Source organism: Monodelphis domestica, chromosome 2 (genome assembly GCF_027887165.1).
Source record: "Monodelphis domestica isolate mMonDom1 chromosome 2, mMonDom1.pri, whole genome shotgun sequence".
NCBI lineage: Eukaryota > Metazoa > Chordata > Mammalia > Didelphimorphia > Didelphidae > Monodelphis > Monodelphis domestica.
Genome location: NC_077228.1, coordinates 104,256,730 through 104,271,737, shown reverse-complemented (window position 1 = coordinate 104,271,737; position 15,008 = coordinate 104,256,730). Strand labels below are relative to the sequence as shown.

At 47.7% G+C, this 15,008-nt stretch overlaps 1 protein-coding gene across 1 annotated transcript; it reads right to left on the bottom strand.

Annotated features, from left to right (window-relative positions):
* Positions 1-839: 839 nt before the first annotated feature.
* SHISA4 (shisa family member 4) lies at positions 840-5,226 on the bottom strand. The gene is made up of 5 exons (XM_007481137.3): positions 4,687-5,226; positions 4,133-4,301; positions 3,032-3,165; positions 1,653-1,820; positions 840-1,413 (listed from the first exon to the last, which is right to left on the bottom strand). The coding sequence occupies exons 1-5, from the start codon at positions 4,763-4,765 to the stop codon at positions 1,367-1,369; spliced, it is 597 nt and encodes a 198-aa protein (XP_007481199.1). The 5' UTR covers positions 4,766-5,226; the 3' UTR covers positions 840-1,366.
* Positions 5,227-15,008: the final 9,782 nt, after the last annotated feature.

Below are 15,008 nucleotides of genomic sequence, written 5' to 3'. Positions count from 1 at the left end.
GGCCTCAAAAACTCAGTAGCTGTGTGACCCTGGACAAGTCACTGTACCTTGTTTGCCTCAGTTTCCTCATCTGTAAAATGTAAAATGAGCTGTCAAACCACTCCAGTGTCTTTGCTAAGAAAAACTACAAATGGGGTTTGACAAGACTAAATAACAACAAATCTGCTTAGAGAAAGATGCCTTTGTGGACCACCTGGAAAAAGGACACTGGCAACAGCAATGAATGGAATCTTAGGGATTGACCAATGAAAGCCATGATCTTTTAAGTCTCTGATACTTGGGTTTCTGCTTCTGGATTCTGAGCTTCCTTTGCCAACTTAGATTCCTAACAGAACCCACCCTCATATTATTCTAGGAAAATGATAAGCAAACCGGAGTGAAAAAAGCTCTGGAGTCTCCCCTCTCTTCTCCTCCCCCTAAATGAGGCATCCCTATAACCACAGAGCAACCTTTCTTCCCAGCCAGCAGTAGCTGCATCCCCATAACCTGAGGAACAAGCAGAGAGTGGTTTTATGCCCTCCTCTGCCTCAGTCGGGTCCAAGCTGTTCCTCTTTCTGTTGGCCACTAAAGCTGGGTCTGGTGCCAGGTTGCCCAATGGGTGAGTTTTATACCAACACTGGAGATCAAGGCATTAGCCTGTCTCTGTTTGGAGACACACCTGATCCCTGGGAATGTGAGGCTAATATATACCCAGCCAAATTGGGAAAAGTGGAAGGAGAAGGCACAATTTTTAGGTACTTACAGAGGGTGGACAGACCAAAGTTGGGGAGAGAGTTGGGTCATGTGCTCGATAGCCGAGGACCTGTGCCAACACACGCACAAGGATTCTGAAGGCAGGATTTAGACGTATTACCTATTTACAGGTTTAATCTGGGGGGAGAGCCCTGATTTGTGGGGCAGTAGTGGGAAGGAAGGGAGAAGAGGATGATTGGTGACCCATAGGCGTGGCCCTCTTCCACTTCCACTCTGATGGGTTGTGATAGTTGAAAGAGCAGCAAACGTGGGTAAGCAACAACCCTCCTGAAGGTGGCCTGCTGGAGGGCACTACTTACCAGGGCACAGGGTGTGCCCTCATCCACCACGCTTTCCTTCTCAACACTTCCTATCTTTCTTCCCATGTTAAAAATAATGCCACCATCTCCCTAGCCCCAAAGTCCCTTCCCAATAGGTGTCCCATGACTGTTCCATGCCGTCAGGGAGCCTATCCCAAATCAATGTATCTGTCCACTTGGTATGATGCTCAATGTCCATGGATAGGTCCTTCTGCATGATCCTCTCCCACCAATGGAACAAGGTGGAGAAATTAGGGTCTGCCTCAGAACAGTGCTGCCTGGAGGGAAGACTGCAGAAATACCGGACTGCTTCCTCAGGCCCCAGGGTAAGTGGACTGTGATGGCATGTAGGGAGGAGGAGCTGAAAAGGAAAAGGAATGGAATTAGTGAGCATAACTGGAAAACATGACCAACGCCTCTTAGCAGGTTGGGGGAAGGATGTGAGAAAGGCTAAGACGGGCTGAAATGCGGATGGACAGCTTCAAGGCTTGTGCGAAGGGGACCAACAACTTAGGGTTGAAGAAGGCAGTCTGGAAGATGTCCAAGCAGGGACTGGGGGCACTGTGACGGAAGACAACCCAGGGGCTTTGTGCTTCTCACCTGCAGGATTGTAGACTGGGGGACCAGCTGGGTACATAGGATACTGGGGGGCAGGACCACTGGGTGGGTACACGAAGCCTGGCTGGGGGGGTGCGGGGCCAGCTTTTGGATCCTGAGGATACGGGTACATCGGCTGGATGGGGAAGCCTGTCATTGGGATCTCTTGAACTAGGGAAGCAAAGGACAGACATTAAACTCTCAGCACCAAATGAGCACAGAATGAATACTTGTTGACAGTGAATAAGCTTGTAAGCAGGGAGAGGAATTTTAAAAGATTATCCCATCTGAACCCCTTGGTTTGTAGGCGAGTGCCAGGGAAGAGCAGTCATTTGGTCCAGGGTAGGATCAGGGCCCCTCTGTTTCAAATGAACCCGGGTCAGCACTGTCATGGTATTCCTGCGCCACCGTGGCTGGGCAGGCGGCAGGATTGCTATCCCCCAAGCTTCTCTCCTCTCTCAGCCCCTCGGCTTCCAGAAGCTGATCTAGAGACAAGGAATGGGTGGGCAGGCTTCAGACACTCACTGCTACAGATCAGTTTACAGCACCACACTCCTTTCTGTTCCCTAAGGCAGGGAGGGCACAATTCCTGGAGGGGGCTCAGATTTCAGAGACCTCGGGCTTGAGAATAGGCCACCTGGGGAATACCCAGCTGGGACAGGGAGAGCAAAAGCTCAAAGGATTGGAATCACAAACTCCAGCACAGCTGCCTCAGGGGTGAGTCCCCCAGCCCTTCCCACTCACAGTGCTCCCTACCCCAAAACCATCTCAGCAGTATCATACTTCCTACCTGCCAGGGTAAATATATTTGGTGGCTCAGTGGATTGAGAGTCAGACCTAGAGAAGGGAAGTCCTAGGATCAAATCTGGCCTCAGCTACTTCCTAGCTGTGTGGCCCTGGGTAAGTCACTTCACCCCCATTGCCTAGCCCTTACCACTCTTCTGGCTTGGAACCAATAAACAGTATTGATTGTAAGATGGAAGGTTTAAAAAAAAAAGCAAAATGTCACCACAGGCAGAATGGTATAATAGGTAGAGCCTTAGAATCAGAAGACCTGAATTCAAATCCTGCCTTGTTGACTTAACCAACTATGTGATCCTGAACAAGCCACAACTTCTCTGAGGCTGTTTCCTCGTTTGTAAAATGAGGGGTTGGACTAGATGACCTCCGAGCTCCAACTCCGTGATATGAGGACATCCTCCAGAGCGGCCGCCATCCAACCACCCTGGCTACCGTCCCCTAGTTGTCATTCAACTCTATGACATCCACAAAGAAGAATGCTCACTCATACCCCACAGCAAAGCTCCCAGTGATTCCAAGTTTGGTGCACACACATTCACGTCCAACCAGCCCACTCCGTATCCCAGCACCCCCCTAAGTACCTTCTAAGGGCGTGCGAAGCTGCTGGCGTCGGCGGTAGAGGTAACAGCAGGAGCAGAGGAAGCAGCAGATGGTGGTGACTACCACGGCAATGAACAGGATCACAGCTGAGGCAATACCGGCGATAGTCTTGGGGCTATGGGCACAGGAACACCCTGTCAACCTCCAGCCCATAGAGGAAGGAGCCAGGACGCTTGGATGGATGCTATCCTGTAGCCATAATGAACTAGAGATTCCAGTCTAGAGACAGAAGGTCCTGGATTCAAATTTGACCTCAGACACTTCCTAGCTGTGTGACCCTGGTCAAGTCACAACCCATATTGCCTAGCCCTTACCTCTCTTTTGACTTGGAACCAATACATAGTACTGATTCTCTGAGGAAGGTACGGGCTTTTGAAAAAAAAAAAGCTTATAGGGTCCAACACACTGTGTTCTGCTCTAGCCCTAGTGGATGGCTATATGTCATGGAAGAGCCCCTGGGGAAGGTGGGGGAGGCCCTAAGGTCAGAAGGGAAGGGGCCTATTCTGAGGCTCTTCCCCAGAGAGGAGCCTAGTGTCCCCACCATGGTGAGCCAGCAGATATCTGGGAGACCAAGTGGGCATCCTGGGACTTGTAGTTTTCTGGGGTGACTTTTCTGGCTCCACTGCCCTTGGTGTCCCATGGCTCTTGGGAGCTGCAGAGAGCCTGAGGAAGAGAGCATGGATGGTCCAGCCCCAAAGTGTTCACAGACTTTTTGCATTTACTTCATTCCTGCATACATGATAAAGCTTCTCCCTGGGTTCCACCGCTAATTTAGCTCTCCAGGGAATCTTTGGGGCAGGAATAAGCAAACAAACAATAGGGCTCAGGGGGAGGAAATAAAGAAACCCAGACCAGGTCAAGCCTCAGGCCCTATATGCAGCCGGAGGGAACCCAGGAGAGCAGTTTGCAGGCCAGACACTAACCATTAGCTGTGATTACCAAGCTAAGGAGGGGGAAGAAGCAAAAGAATGGCCTGTGTGTGTGAAGAGTCAGGAGGGGCAGGGTCACAGGAGAAGAAAGAGACAGAGGAAGGAGGAAGGGAGGGGGCTGGGAGGAAAAGGGCCGGGGCTAAGGGCTCACACCTAAAGGCCAGGCAGTGCTTTTGCTGCCTCTCCGTGATGATTCTGGAGAGATCTCTGCAGCAGAAACGGTGGTAGCAGGTCCCACAGCAGAAGGAGGCTTCACAGTCAAACCCGGGATGCCACGAGCCGTTCCCATCCAGATACCACAGGCAGTCTTCATCTGCCAACACTAAGAACACAGTAGGGACCCAGTGGGCACCATGCTTGCCCCTTTCCCAGCCTCCTCCTTCTAACGGCTTGTGGATACCAGTCCCTACTGGACTCCTGGCAGCCACTCACCTCCCCCTCCCCCTCGCCGCTCCTGCCAATGGGCTCTCACTCCCCGGCATCTGACCCCGTGCCCACTTTCCAGGCGTCCAATCTGGGGTCCTGCCTCATCACCCTTTCCCTCCTCCGGAAATCCAGTCCCCAGGGCCCACGTTCTTGGGGCTTTCCCCTGGCCCCTCTGCGGTGTCCTCCTTCGGGAGCTCCCTCCGGGTCCTACAGTCCCCCACCCCATCACTCTCTCTTCCTCCCCCACCCTGAGCCGGTCCGTCCCCAAACCACCCCCTTACCCAGAGGAGCCAACAGGCTGAAGAACAATATTCCAGCGAGCTGCTGCGCTGGGGCCCAGGGCAGCCCCGGAGGAGACATAACTGGGGGCAAGGACAGGGGCAAAGGCAGGGCTGGGGTGGCCACGGGGGAGATGGCGGAGGGAAAGAGGAAGCCGACCCAACGGGAGCCGGAGTCGCGGGAGCTGTGGTAGGGCTGGGACCCCGGCGGGTAGGCGTGCGGCTGGCTGGCGGGCGGGCGGCAGCTCCAGCTCCTGCTCCTGCTCCCGCCCCCTCTAGGGGAGGGACTAAGCAGGCATCCCAGCCAGCCTGGGTAACTCTACCCCTGCCGGCTTGGTGCTACTGGCCCCAGCGAATAACCACTCACTAGGGGCCCCCACTGGGCGCTTCCCCGCGTGGACCTTGGCACTGAGCATCCCCTACGCTTTTGGGTCGGGCTGAGCAAGCGTGGCTCCCGCTTCCTCTGCCTACTGTGCGCTTCCCCGAGGATCCCAGCGACGCCCCCCAGCCCTGCCTCACCTGGCCATGGGCATCGAGGAGAGCGCCAGAGATCCCAGACCCCGGGCCATCTCGGACCGTTCAGGTTGATGTGCCAGCCTTGAGGAGAGGCTGCCCTGGTTACTGAGAGTCCCTCGCGAGGAGGGGCCCAGAGAGAAGTGGACAGAAGGGGCTGGGGGGATGGCCCCCTCCACAGAGCCCGAGAACACAGACGTCCATTGAGAGGCCACTCAGAGCTGCATTGTGTCACCCTGCCCTCACAGGGCCCTGTTTCTGTGCCAGCTGCATTGGCTTCCTAAGACAGGGCCCTGCCCCCACCCCTGTGCCCACAGAGTGGATACAATGCTGGGACTTGCCTTAGGGTTGGCTGTACTTTGGGCAATGGGATTAGTGGTACTTTTCAGTTATGTAGTCTTTTCAAACTACATCTTTTGGAGGAGTGTCTCTAACAGCAGGAATTCTAATCATAGCTTATGTCTCCATCTGACTTTGAATTTTTCAAGACCATCAGTGCACCATTTTTTTTGTGAGGATCAAATGAGACAATGTATGTTGAGCCCTTGGCCAGTCTTAAAAGTACTTGATCAATATCAGCTTTGGGGTAGCTGGGTGGCTCAGTGGATAGAGCCAGACCAACAGATTGGACCTTCTGGGTTCAAATCTGGCCTCAGACACTAGTCCCAGCTGTGGGACCCTGGGCAAGTCACTTTTAACCCCATTGCCTAACCCTTACCTCTCTTTTGACTTGGAACCATGACACTATAAAGGTGATTCTAAGACAGAAGCTAAAAGTTACAAAAAATCAGCTGTCATTATCTTTGTTGTACAGGTCTTCATTATTAAGCTCAGCCACCACCTACTCCAGGAAGCCTTTCCTAATTCCTATAGTTAAAGATGATCTCCCTCAAAAAGGGGCAGGGGGGGGGAGGACCTACTTGTATGAAGCTATTTGTAGGGGCCCTTGGAAACTGAGCAGATGGCCATCCATCGGGGAATGGCTGAACAAATAAGATGGTGATGAAATAGTGTTGTGTTATAAGAAATAATGAACAGGATGATTTCAGAAAGAGCTGGAAAGACCTTCATGGACTGATGCAGAGTGAAATAAGCAGAACCAGGAAAACATTGTACACAGCAACAGTAATATTGTATGATGATCAACTGTGAAACACTTAGCTACTCTCAAACAAGACAGTTCTGAAGGAATTATGACAAAGAATGCCGTCTACCTGGTTCTAGAAAGAACTGTTGGTGTCAAAATACAGAGCAAAGGAAACACAGAAGAAAACAACTGCTTGATCACATGAGTTGATGGGGATCTGGCTGGGGATATAGACTCTAAATGATCACCCTAGTGTAATTCTCAATAATGGGGAAATAGGTCTTGATCAATGACACAAGTAAAAGCCAGTGGAATTGCGCATCAGCTACAGGGGTGGGAGGGGAGGGAAAGAATATGAATCATGTAATCATGGAAAAATATTTTAAATTAATTAATTAAATGAAAAATTTCAATTAAAAAAGGAATACAGATCAAAGCCTACCATTTTTCACTTTAATTTATTTGGGCTTTTGTTTTTATATGATTATTCTCTTACAAAAAATGAACAGTATGGGAAATGTGTTTTGCATGATTTTGCATGTATTACCCAGGTCAGGTTGCTTACCATTTCCTGGAGATGGGAGGGATCACAGGGAGGGAGACAATTTGGATCAGATAACTTCAGAACACTTATGTGGAAAATTGTTATTACATGGTAAAATAAAGTACCTTAAAAAAAAGATCTCCCTTTGCAATTTCTTAAGTCCCCAACTTCTTTGATCTTTTTTTAAAACCCTTACCCACTATCTCAGTATTCCCCAATTGCCTCTCTTCTGCCTTGGGACCAATATTTGTAACAATTCTAAAACAAAAGGTAAGGGTTTAAAAAAAAACCCACAACTCAAACTCAAACTTCTGATGGGAGTGAGAGGAAGGGGGAGTCTTTCTAGTTATCTCCCCCCCCTTCCAATGCCTAATGCCCTTCCCTTGGAGATTCTCCTTCATTTTCAATCTGTTTGTATGTTATCTCCCCTATTAGAGTGTGAGCTCTTGGAGGGCAGGGGCTTTGTTTTTAACCTTTCTTTGCATCCAGTGCACTTGTCATGGTGTCTGGCATGTAGAAAACATTTCACAAACAATAAATGCATGTTGACTGTTTATATTTTGTTGTTGTTCAGTCGTGGTGACTCTCTATGACCCCATTTGGGGTTTTCTTGGCAAAGATACTGGAGTGGTTGGTGGTTTCCTTCTCCAGCTCATTTGACAAATGAGGAGACTAAGGTATATAAAGTATATAATGGCTTCCCCAGGTCATACAGCTAGTAAGAAGTGTCTGAGGCTAGTTTTGAACTTAGGTCTTCCTGACTCCAAGCCCAGCACTGTGCTTATTTTATATCTCATGAAGAGTTGGACACAACTGAACAACAACAGCAACAAAGATGAGACAACGGGGTCTTAAGAAGTGATATAACCATCAAACCACTGGAGGAGGGACCCAAAACCAGGGTTTCTCATTCCAAGTCCAGTGACCTTTTTATTCTACTAAATTGCCCCTAACCTACAGCCCTTTGGTACTCTATTGTTTGTACTAGTGATGATGGCAGATGGGTGGCTGATACTAGGGTCCAGTAATAGGGTAGATAGTCCTATCTCCCAACTTGCATATAATCAATAATATCCATAATGTAATAGTATGTAATGTCATTAATACACTTTTTAAAAATAATATTTTATTCATAATATGGAAATAGGTCTTGATCAATGACACATGTAAAACCCAGAGGAATTGCTAGTTGGCTCTGGGAGGTAGGGAGGAAGGGAAGGGAAAGAACATGAATCATGTAACCATGGAAAAATAATCTAAATTAATTAATTAAATAACAAATTTCCATTAAAATAACATTTTATTTTCCCTCAATTACTTATAAAAACAAATTTTAACCTTCTTTTAAAAACATTTGACCTAAATTCTCTCCCTCACTCTTTACCTCCCCTTCTCTGAGTCTGCAAGCAATCTGATATAATAGCAAACATTTGCCCATGTTATTCATTTTGTGGCAGAGACCTCGGACCAAAAAAAAGTTAATGAAGAAAGAAAGTGAAATACAGTTATCTTTTCCACATCAAAACTTTCCCTATTGAGGTAGGTTTTGATACATGATGAGTTGGCATAAGAAATTAAATGAGATAGGGGGCAGCGGGGTGGCTCAGTGGATTGAGAGCCAGGCCTAGAGGGGGGAGGTCCTAGGTTCAAATCTAGCTTCAGACACTTCCCAGCTATGTGACCCTGGGCAAGTCACTTAACCCCCATTGCCTAGCCCTTACCAATCTTCTGCCTTGAAACCAATATACAGTATTGATTCTAAGACAGAAGGTAAGGGTTTTAAAAAAAATTAAATGGGAATCTTTGGGGAGTTCTGCAGAAGCCATATATGACACAAGAAGGCCATGAGATGACAGAGGAAAAAGTCTGGAAACTCAGAAATGCATAGTTAAGGGGGCAGCTGGGTAGCTCGCAGTGGATTGAGAGCCAGCCCTAGAGACAGGAGGTCCTGGGTTCAAATTTGACCTCAGGCTCTTCTTAGCTGTGTGACCCTGGGCAAGTCACTTGACCCCCATTTCCTAGCCCTTACCACTCTTCTGCCTTGGAACAAGTATGTAGTATTGATTATAAGGCAGAAGGTAAGGGTTTAAAAAAATTCATAGTTAATTCCAAGTTTGCAGTAAGGTACTGTAAACACACCATTAAAAAAATTCAGAATTCTTCTAAATTCTTTGCTGGTGGGGGGGGGTGTCAAAGAATTTTAGGAGGATTTTCTAGATTGTGGGGCCACCACGCCCTTGCCTCCTTTGATGTGGAAGATAGCCATATAATACATTTGTCTTGCCCAGGAGGCGGATGACATTTTTCATCATGAGTCCTAGGGGACTATCTATCAATACACTTTTAAGTCTCAACAGTGTCAGCCCCCTGGGAGCTCAAACCAATGAGGAAATCCTTCATTACAAAAGAAGCCCAAAGGATCATGGTGTCAGACACTGATAGATCAGAAAAGGGCAGAGTTACAAATGACTCATTTCTTATCATTCTGGCTGGGGATGGGGAAAACAGGGAATCAATCCCTGAAAAACCTTAGTTGAAAGACTAATGTATGCAGAGAGCATCCTTTACAAAGAAGCTAAGGTCTTTGCCTTTGGGAAGCTTCTAGACCATGAGGCCCATAAGATTTCTTATCTGGGCATCTCCCAGAGGCCCAAGCCTTTCCTGCACTAAAGAAGACTCAATAAATGTATGTTGGAGCTTCTGAAGCAGGTAGGGGTGAACTAGGGGAGCAGGCTTGTTCAGATAGAACAAAATTTAGACTGGAGAGATGGTGAAGAATGGGGCACCTGGGAGAGGAGCATTAGGTGGAAGGGTAACAGCTTCCTCTGGAATCTTCCTGAATTTCTGAGCTCTTTGTGGAAGTGGCCACATATCTCTAAAGGGAAGGAGGAGCTGCTGCTCCCTACCTCATCCCACCACCACCAGGAGAATCATACACAGGAGTTCCAGCCAGTGTTTGGCTCTACTCCTGCCCTCTCAGTTCTCTGCTAGCTTGGTCCAGAGAAGGAACATGGGAGAACTTAGTTCTGATATTCTGGGGGATGAAGATGAAGAGGGAATCAGGGAACCTGAACAGGAATGATCAGGGAGAACACATTTCCCCATCTATGGTCATGGGAGGAGAGCTGGTGACCTGGGCTGAAGCTGGCATTTCATGGCTCTATCTGGCCATACCCTCCAGTATGTCACTGGACCCAGAGGAAGATGGGAGCATGGGAAGTAAGGACTCAAATCCTTAGGTGTGGATTCTTAACCCTTTCCTCCCAGCTTCCCTCATTCTTTCTACTCTTGCCCTTCTTCCTTCCTCCCCTTCTCTTCTCTTCAATCTCCCTCTCCCTACTGAATCTTCTTGCCCCTTCTTAGTGGTGCCACCCTTTTCTATCTGTTCCCACAGAGGATGTTCAGCTCTGGGGCCAGGGTGGGCTCCCTTTGGGAACTTGTTTCAGCCAAGGACACTCAGAAACTGCTTCCATCTATGAACCTGTTTCCTCTATGGGAAGGAAACATCAGGGAAGCAGGGATTCACGAGAGAGAGAGAGAGAGAGAGAGAGAGAGAGAGAGAGAGAGAGAGAGAGAGAGAGAGAGAGAGAAAGAGAGAGAGAGAGAGAGAGAGAGAGAGAGAGAGAGAGAGAGAGAGAGAGAGAGAGAGAGAGAGAGAGAGAGAGAGAGAGAGAGAGAGAGAGAGAGAGAGAGAGAGAGAGAGAGAGAGAGAGAGAGAGAGAGAGAGAAGCCAGGCTCACCAAGTGCCACACCACTCTGCCAATTAGCCCTCAATAGAAACCTATTTCATATTTTTAAAAATGTTGTTTAAAGGGGTAGTTAGGTGGCTCCATGGATAGAGAGCCAGGCCTGGATAGGGGAGGTCCTGGGTTCAAATGTGACCTCAGACCCTTCCTATCTGGGTGACCCTGGGCAAGTCCCTTAAGCCCTGTTGCCTAACCCTTACCATTCTTCTGCTTTGGAACAGATACTTGTAATGATTCTAAAGACAGAAGGTAAGGATTTTTTTAAATTGCTGTTTAAAATGTCACAAAGAGCTAAAAGCTAAACCCCCTCCCCAACCCAGTCCACTTCCTTAGATGGGTCCAACCTGGAAACCCCCCAAATAATGAGCCTGAGCTCTGGGGTCCTGGGGCCTCTGTATTCCTGGCAGGCACTTCTTTGATGGCAGGACAGCTGGAAGTCTGGGGGAGGTGAGGAAGCGCCTGGAGCTGGGGAAGCCAGACTATGCGCATGCTCTGGATGTGGGTGGGGGGAGAAGGCTGACCCAATCCCTGTTTTTCGTGGAGCTGAGCAGGAATGGGAGAAGTCACTGGGCTGAGTCACCTGCTTCAGCTCAGCGTAAATGCCAGACAGACTCTTCTGAATCCTGACAATGTGGCCTCCAAGGCTTCCTCTCTGGGGCTGATGGGTACCAGGGACCTCCCTCGGAATCCTTACATCTCGCTCTGGTCCCTGACCACACCTGGGATACTTAGAACCTGGTCTGAAAGTCACCTTGTCGGTCACTTAGTCCGACTATCTACCCCATTCGTGGAGTATTATTGTTGTCCCACTCTTCATGGTCCCATGCACCACAACTATCCATGGGGCTTTCTTGGCAAGAATACTGGAGTGATTTGCCATCTCTTTCTCCAGTGGATCCTTTGGCCAGGCAATTAAAGGTTAAGTGACTTGTCCAGGGTCACACAGCTAGGAAGTATCTGAGGTCACATTTGAATCTGGGACCTCCTGTCTCCAGCCCTAGTTCTCCATCCACTGAGCCACTCTGCTGGCTGCCGCTCTCAGAACATTTCCAAAGCAGCTCTCACGAGGCAGGCTGGTCCATAGTTGGACAGCTCTAGTGCAGCTATTTAACAATATTTCCTGAGCATCCCTGAGAAGCTACTTTCCCACCCCCAGCATTTACCTGGTACTATTGGAAATCTAAAACAGATTGGACTGAGGAATGTGGCATGAGCTGAGGAGCCGCGGCTTTCTCATCTATCTGATGCCTGGCCATGAGCACTGTCACCCCGTCATGCCCTGCGCAGGGTTTCTAATCTCAGAGCATCTCCCACCTCCACCCCGCGCCCCGCCTCCCTTGCCTCCCCTCCCCCAGCCCCGCAGCTGCAGACAGATAATTACAGGCTCCCTCCAGAAGACTCTTCCTCTGATATCATCTCTCTTCACAATATCCTCAACGGGAGGCAGAAGGGGAGAGTAGGAGTCGCCTTCCAGGAGTTAGGGAAGGGGAGCTGCCTAGAAGTCCTGATTTAGCCCTGCTTAGGACTCTGAGATCATGGCCTGGGTGTCTGGCCTTTGGTCTAGACCAGATGAGGTTATTTCTAGTTCTCAATAGGATGTTCAGAGAAGGAAGTCCATTAATCACTGCCCCCCCCCCCAACTCTTATATATTCATATCTTTGGCTAGGAAGTTTATCCCTATCTCTAATCTCAACATTTCTTGTTGGAATGGAAGCCCACATTCTTTTTTTTCTTAAAAAGCAACAACAACCAAAAAAACAAACAAGCCCAACTCTTACTTTCCTTCTTAGAATATTGTGTATCTGTTCCAAGGCAGAAGAGAGGTCAGAACCAGGCAATGGAGGGTTAAGTGACTTACCCAAGGTCACACAGCTAGGAAGTATCTGAGGCCGCATTTGAACCCAGGACCTCTCATCTCCAGGCCTGATTCTCTATCCCTTGAGCCATGAGGCTTCCCAGAAGCCCACACTCTTTTTATTTTGTTCTTTGGGGTAGGTAGGATGGAGGACTAGAGAACAATGGAATGAAGGGCTGTCCCCTTCCTATCAGCTGCTCAATTAGAGGTCTTTCCTCTCTATTCCCTGAACCTTTTCTAAACCAACCCTGGATTTGGGGGGTCCCTTTACAGGAATGCTTCTTCCACTCACCCAGACTTGAGCAGATTAAAACAGAAGCCAGCACAGGCAAAGTGCCAGGCTGCTTGGGGTCAGAGGGTGCCTCTACCTTGGAGTTCAGACCCAGCCTTGGTTGAAGAGAAGAGGGGGGACCTGCCCCACAGCTGTTCCAGTGCCTGAGCTGGCTTCCCCTCCTTGGGCTCCCCTTGGCCCCAGCCAAGTGTCCTACTCTCAGAACTGGCTTTCATCGCCTCCAAAGTCACCATAATTTCTTTCTAGCCTTTTGCCACACAACCCCCAGGGCCTGGGCCCTCTGCCAGTCCAACAGTAGCGTAGGAGCAGTCTGTGGAAGGATGGCTTCTGATCCTCCTGTCTTTCCCTTTTGGGCCCTGGGAGAGTGAAGGGCATAGATATCTCTGACTATTCTCTTCCACCCTCCATGAACCCATAAGATTTAGAGTTGATAGGGACTTTTGGAGATCTAGGACAATCCCTGCCCATCCCACCCTTTAAAAAATCCTTATCTTCTATCTTAGAATCAATATTAAGTATCTGTTCCAAGGCAGAAAAAAACAAAACAGTAAGGGTTAGATAATTGAGGTTAAGTGACTTGCCCAGGGTCACACAATTAGGAAGTATCTGAGGTCACATTTGAATCCAGGACCTCTGGTCTGCAGAAGCGACTTTCTCTATCCACTGAGTCACCTAGCTGCCCCTTAATCCCCCCCCATTTTTTTTAACAGAGGAAGAATTGAGGCAGCCAAGAAAGCAACAGACCCAGATTTTGACTATGGGTCCTTTGACTTCAAATACTGTGTTTTATTTACTTCTCTATTCCAGGGCTAGAAAGATGAAAGGCAATCAGTACTAAGGACTTTTTTTTTAATAAAAAAATTCTAAATTAATTTTTATTAAATATTTCTTGATTACATATAAAACCTAAAAATTTAACATTAAAAATTTTTCTGAGTTCTAAATTCTCCCTCTTCCTCCACTCCTGGCTCCTTGAGAAGGCAAGTATTTTGATATTGATTATACAGCTAGGTTGTGTAGTGGAGAGAACCTGGGCCTGGAGTCAGGAAGACTTGAGTTCAAGTCTGGATTCAGGTACTTCCTAGCTGTGTGACTCTGGTCAAGTCACTCCTATTTGCCTCGGTTTCCTCATCTGCCAAATGAGTTGGAAAAGGAAATGGCAAACCACTCCAGTATCTGTCAAGAAAAACCTCAAATGAAGTCACAAATACTGAAATTATTGAACAACAAACATATGAATTCAAGCAAGTCATATCGCCACATTAGCAATGTTGCAAAAACAAAAAAACCAAACCAAATAAAACAATAAAAATCAAGTTAAGAAAGAGATTCTTCAGTCTCCACTCAGAGATCATCAGTTCTCTCTGGAGGTGGGCAGCATTTTTCATTGTGGGACCTTTGGACTTGTCTTGGGTCATTGTCTCAATCTGAGTAGCCAAGTGATTCAGTTGGTCACCTTCACAATATCACTGTTACTATGTACATTGCTCCGGTTCTGCTCAATTTACTTTGTATCAGTTTATATATGTCTTCCCAGGTTTTTCTGAAAAAAGCCTGCTTGTACTATTTTTTAATGTAGCAAGATTTTTAAAATGATATTCTAGATTACATGTAGTTACACTTTTTCTGGGTTATACATGTGCTATCACTCAACACTTATTGCCATATTATGCATTTTTGTAATAGTGAGCTCTTAAAACCCAAATCCCAAATCATATACCCATATAACCAAATGGCAAGTCATGTTTTCCTTCTGTGGTTCTGCTCCCACAGTTCTTTCTCTTGATGTGAATAGTGTTCTTTCTCATAAGTCCCTCTCCTGCTCATATTTTTGGTAGCCCAATAAAATATGGCCCCAATCATCGACCACACCTTGTTCAGCCATTCCCCAGCTGATGGACATTCTCTTGACTTCCAATTTTTTGTCACCACAAACTGTAGGTATTTAGTCGTTTTCAGCCTCATCCAATTCTTTGTTGCTCCCATTTGGGAGTTTCTCCACAAAGATACTACTGGAGTGGTTCCCTAGTTCCTTCTCCTGCTCATTTTCCAGTTGAGGAAACTGAATCAAACAGCACCCAGCTGGAAAGTGTCTGAGCCTGGATTTGAACACAGGTCTTCCTGACTTTGAGCGTTCTATCCACAATACCACCTGGAAAGGACCTTTTGTAGTGTAGTATAGACTTTGTAGTGTCATTGCTGGGTTAAAAGGCGCATGCACAGTTTTGTTTATTTTCTTAAAACACATATCTTCTGTTGTAGAAGCAATATTAAATATTGGTTCCAA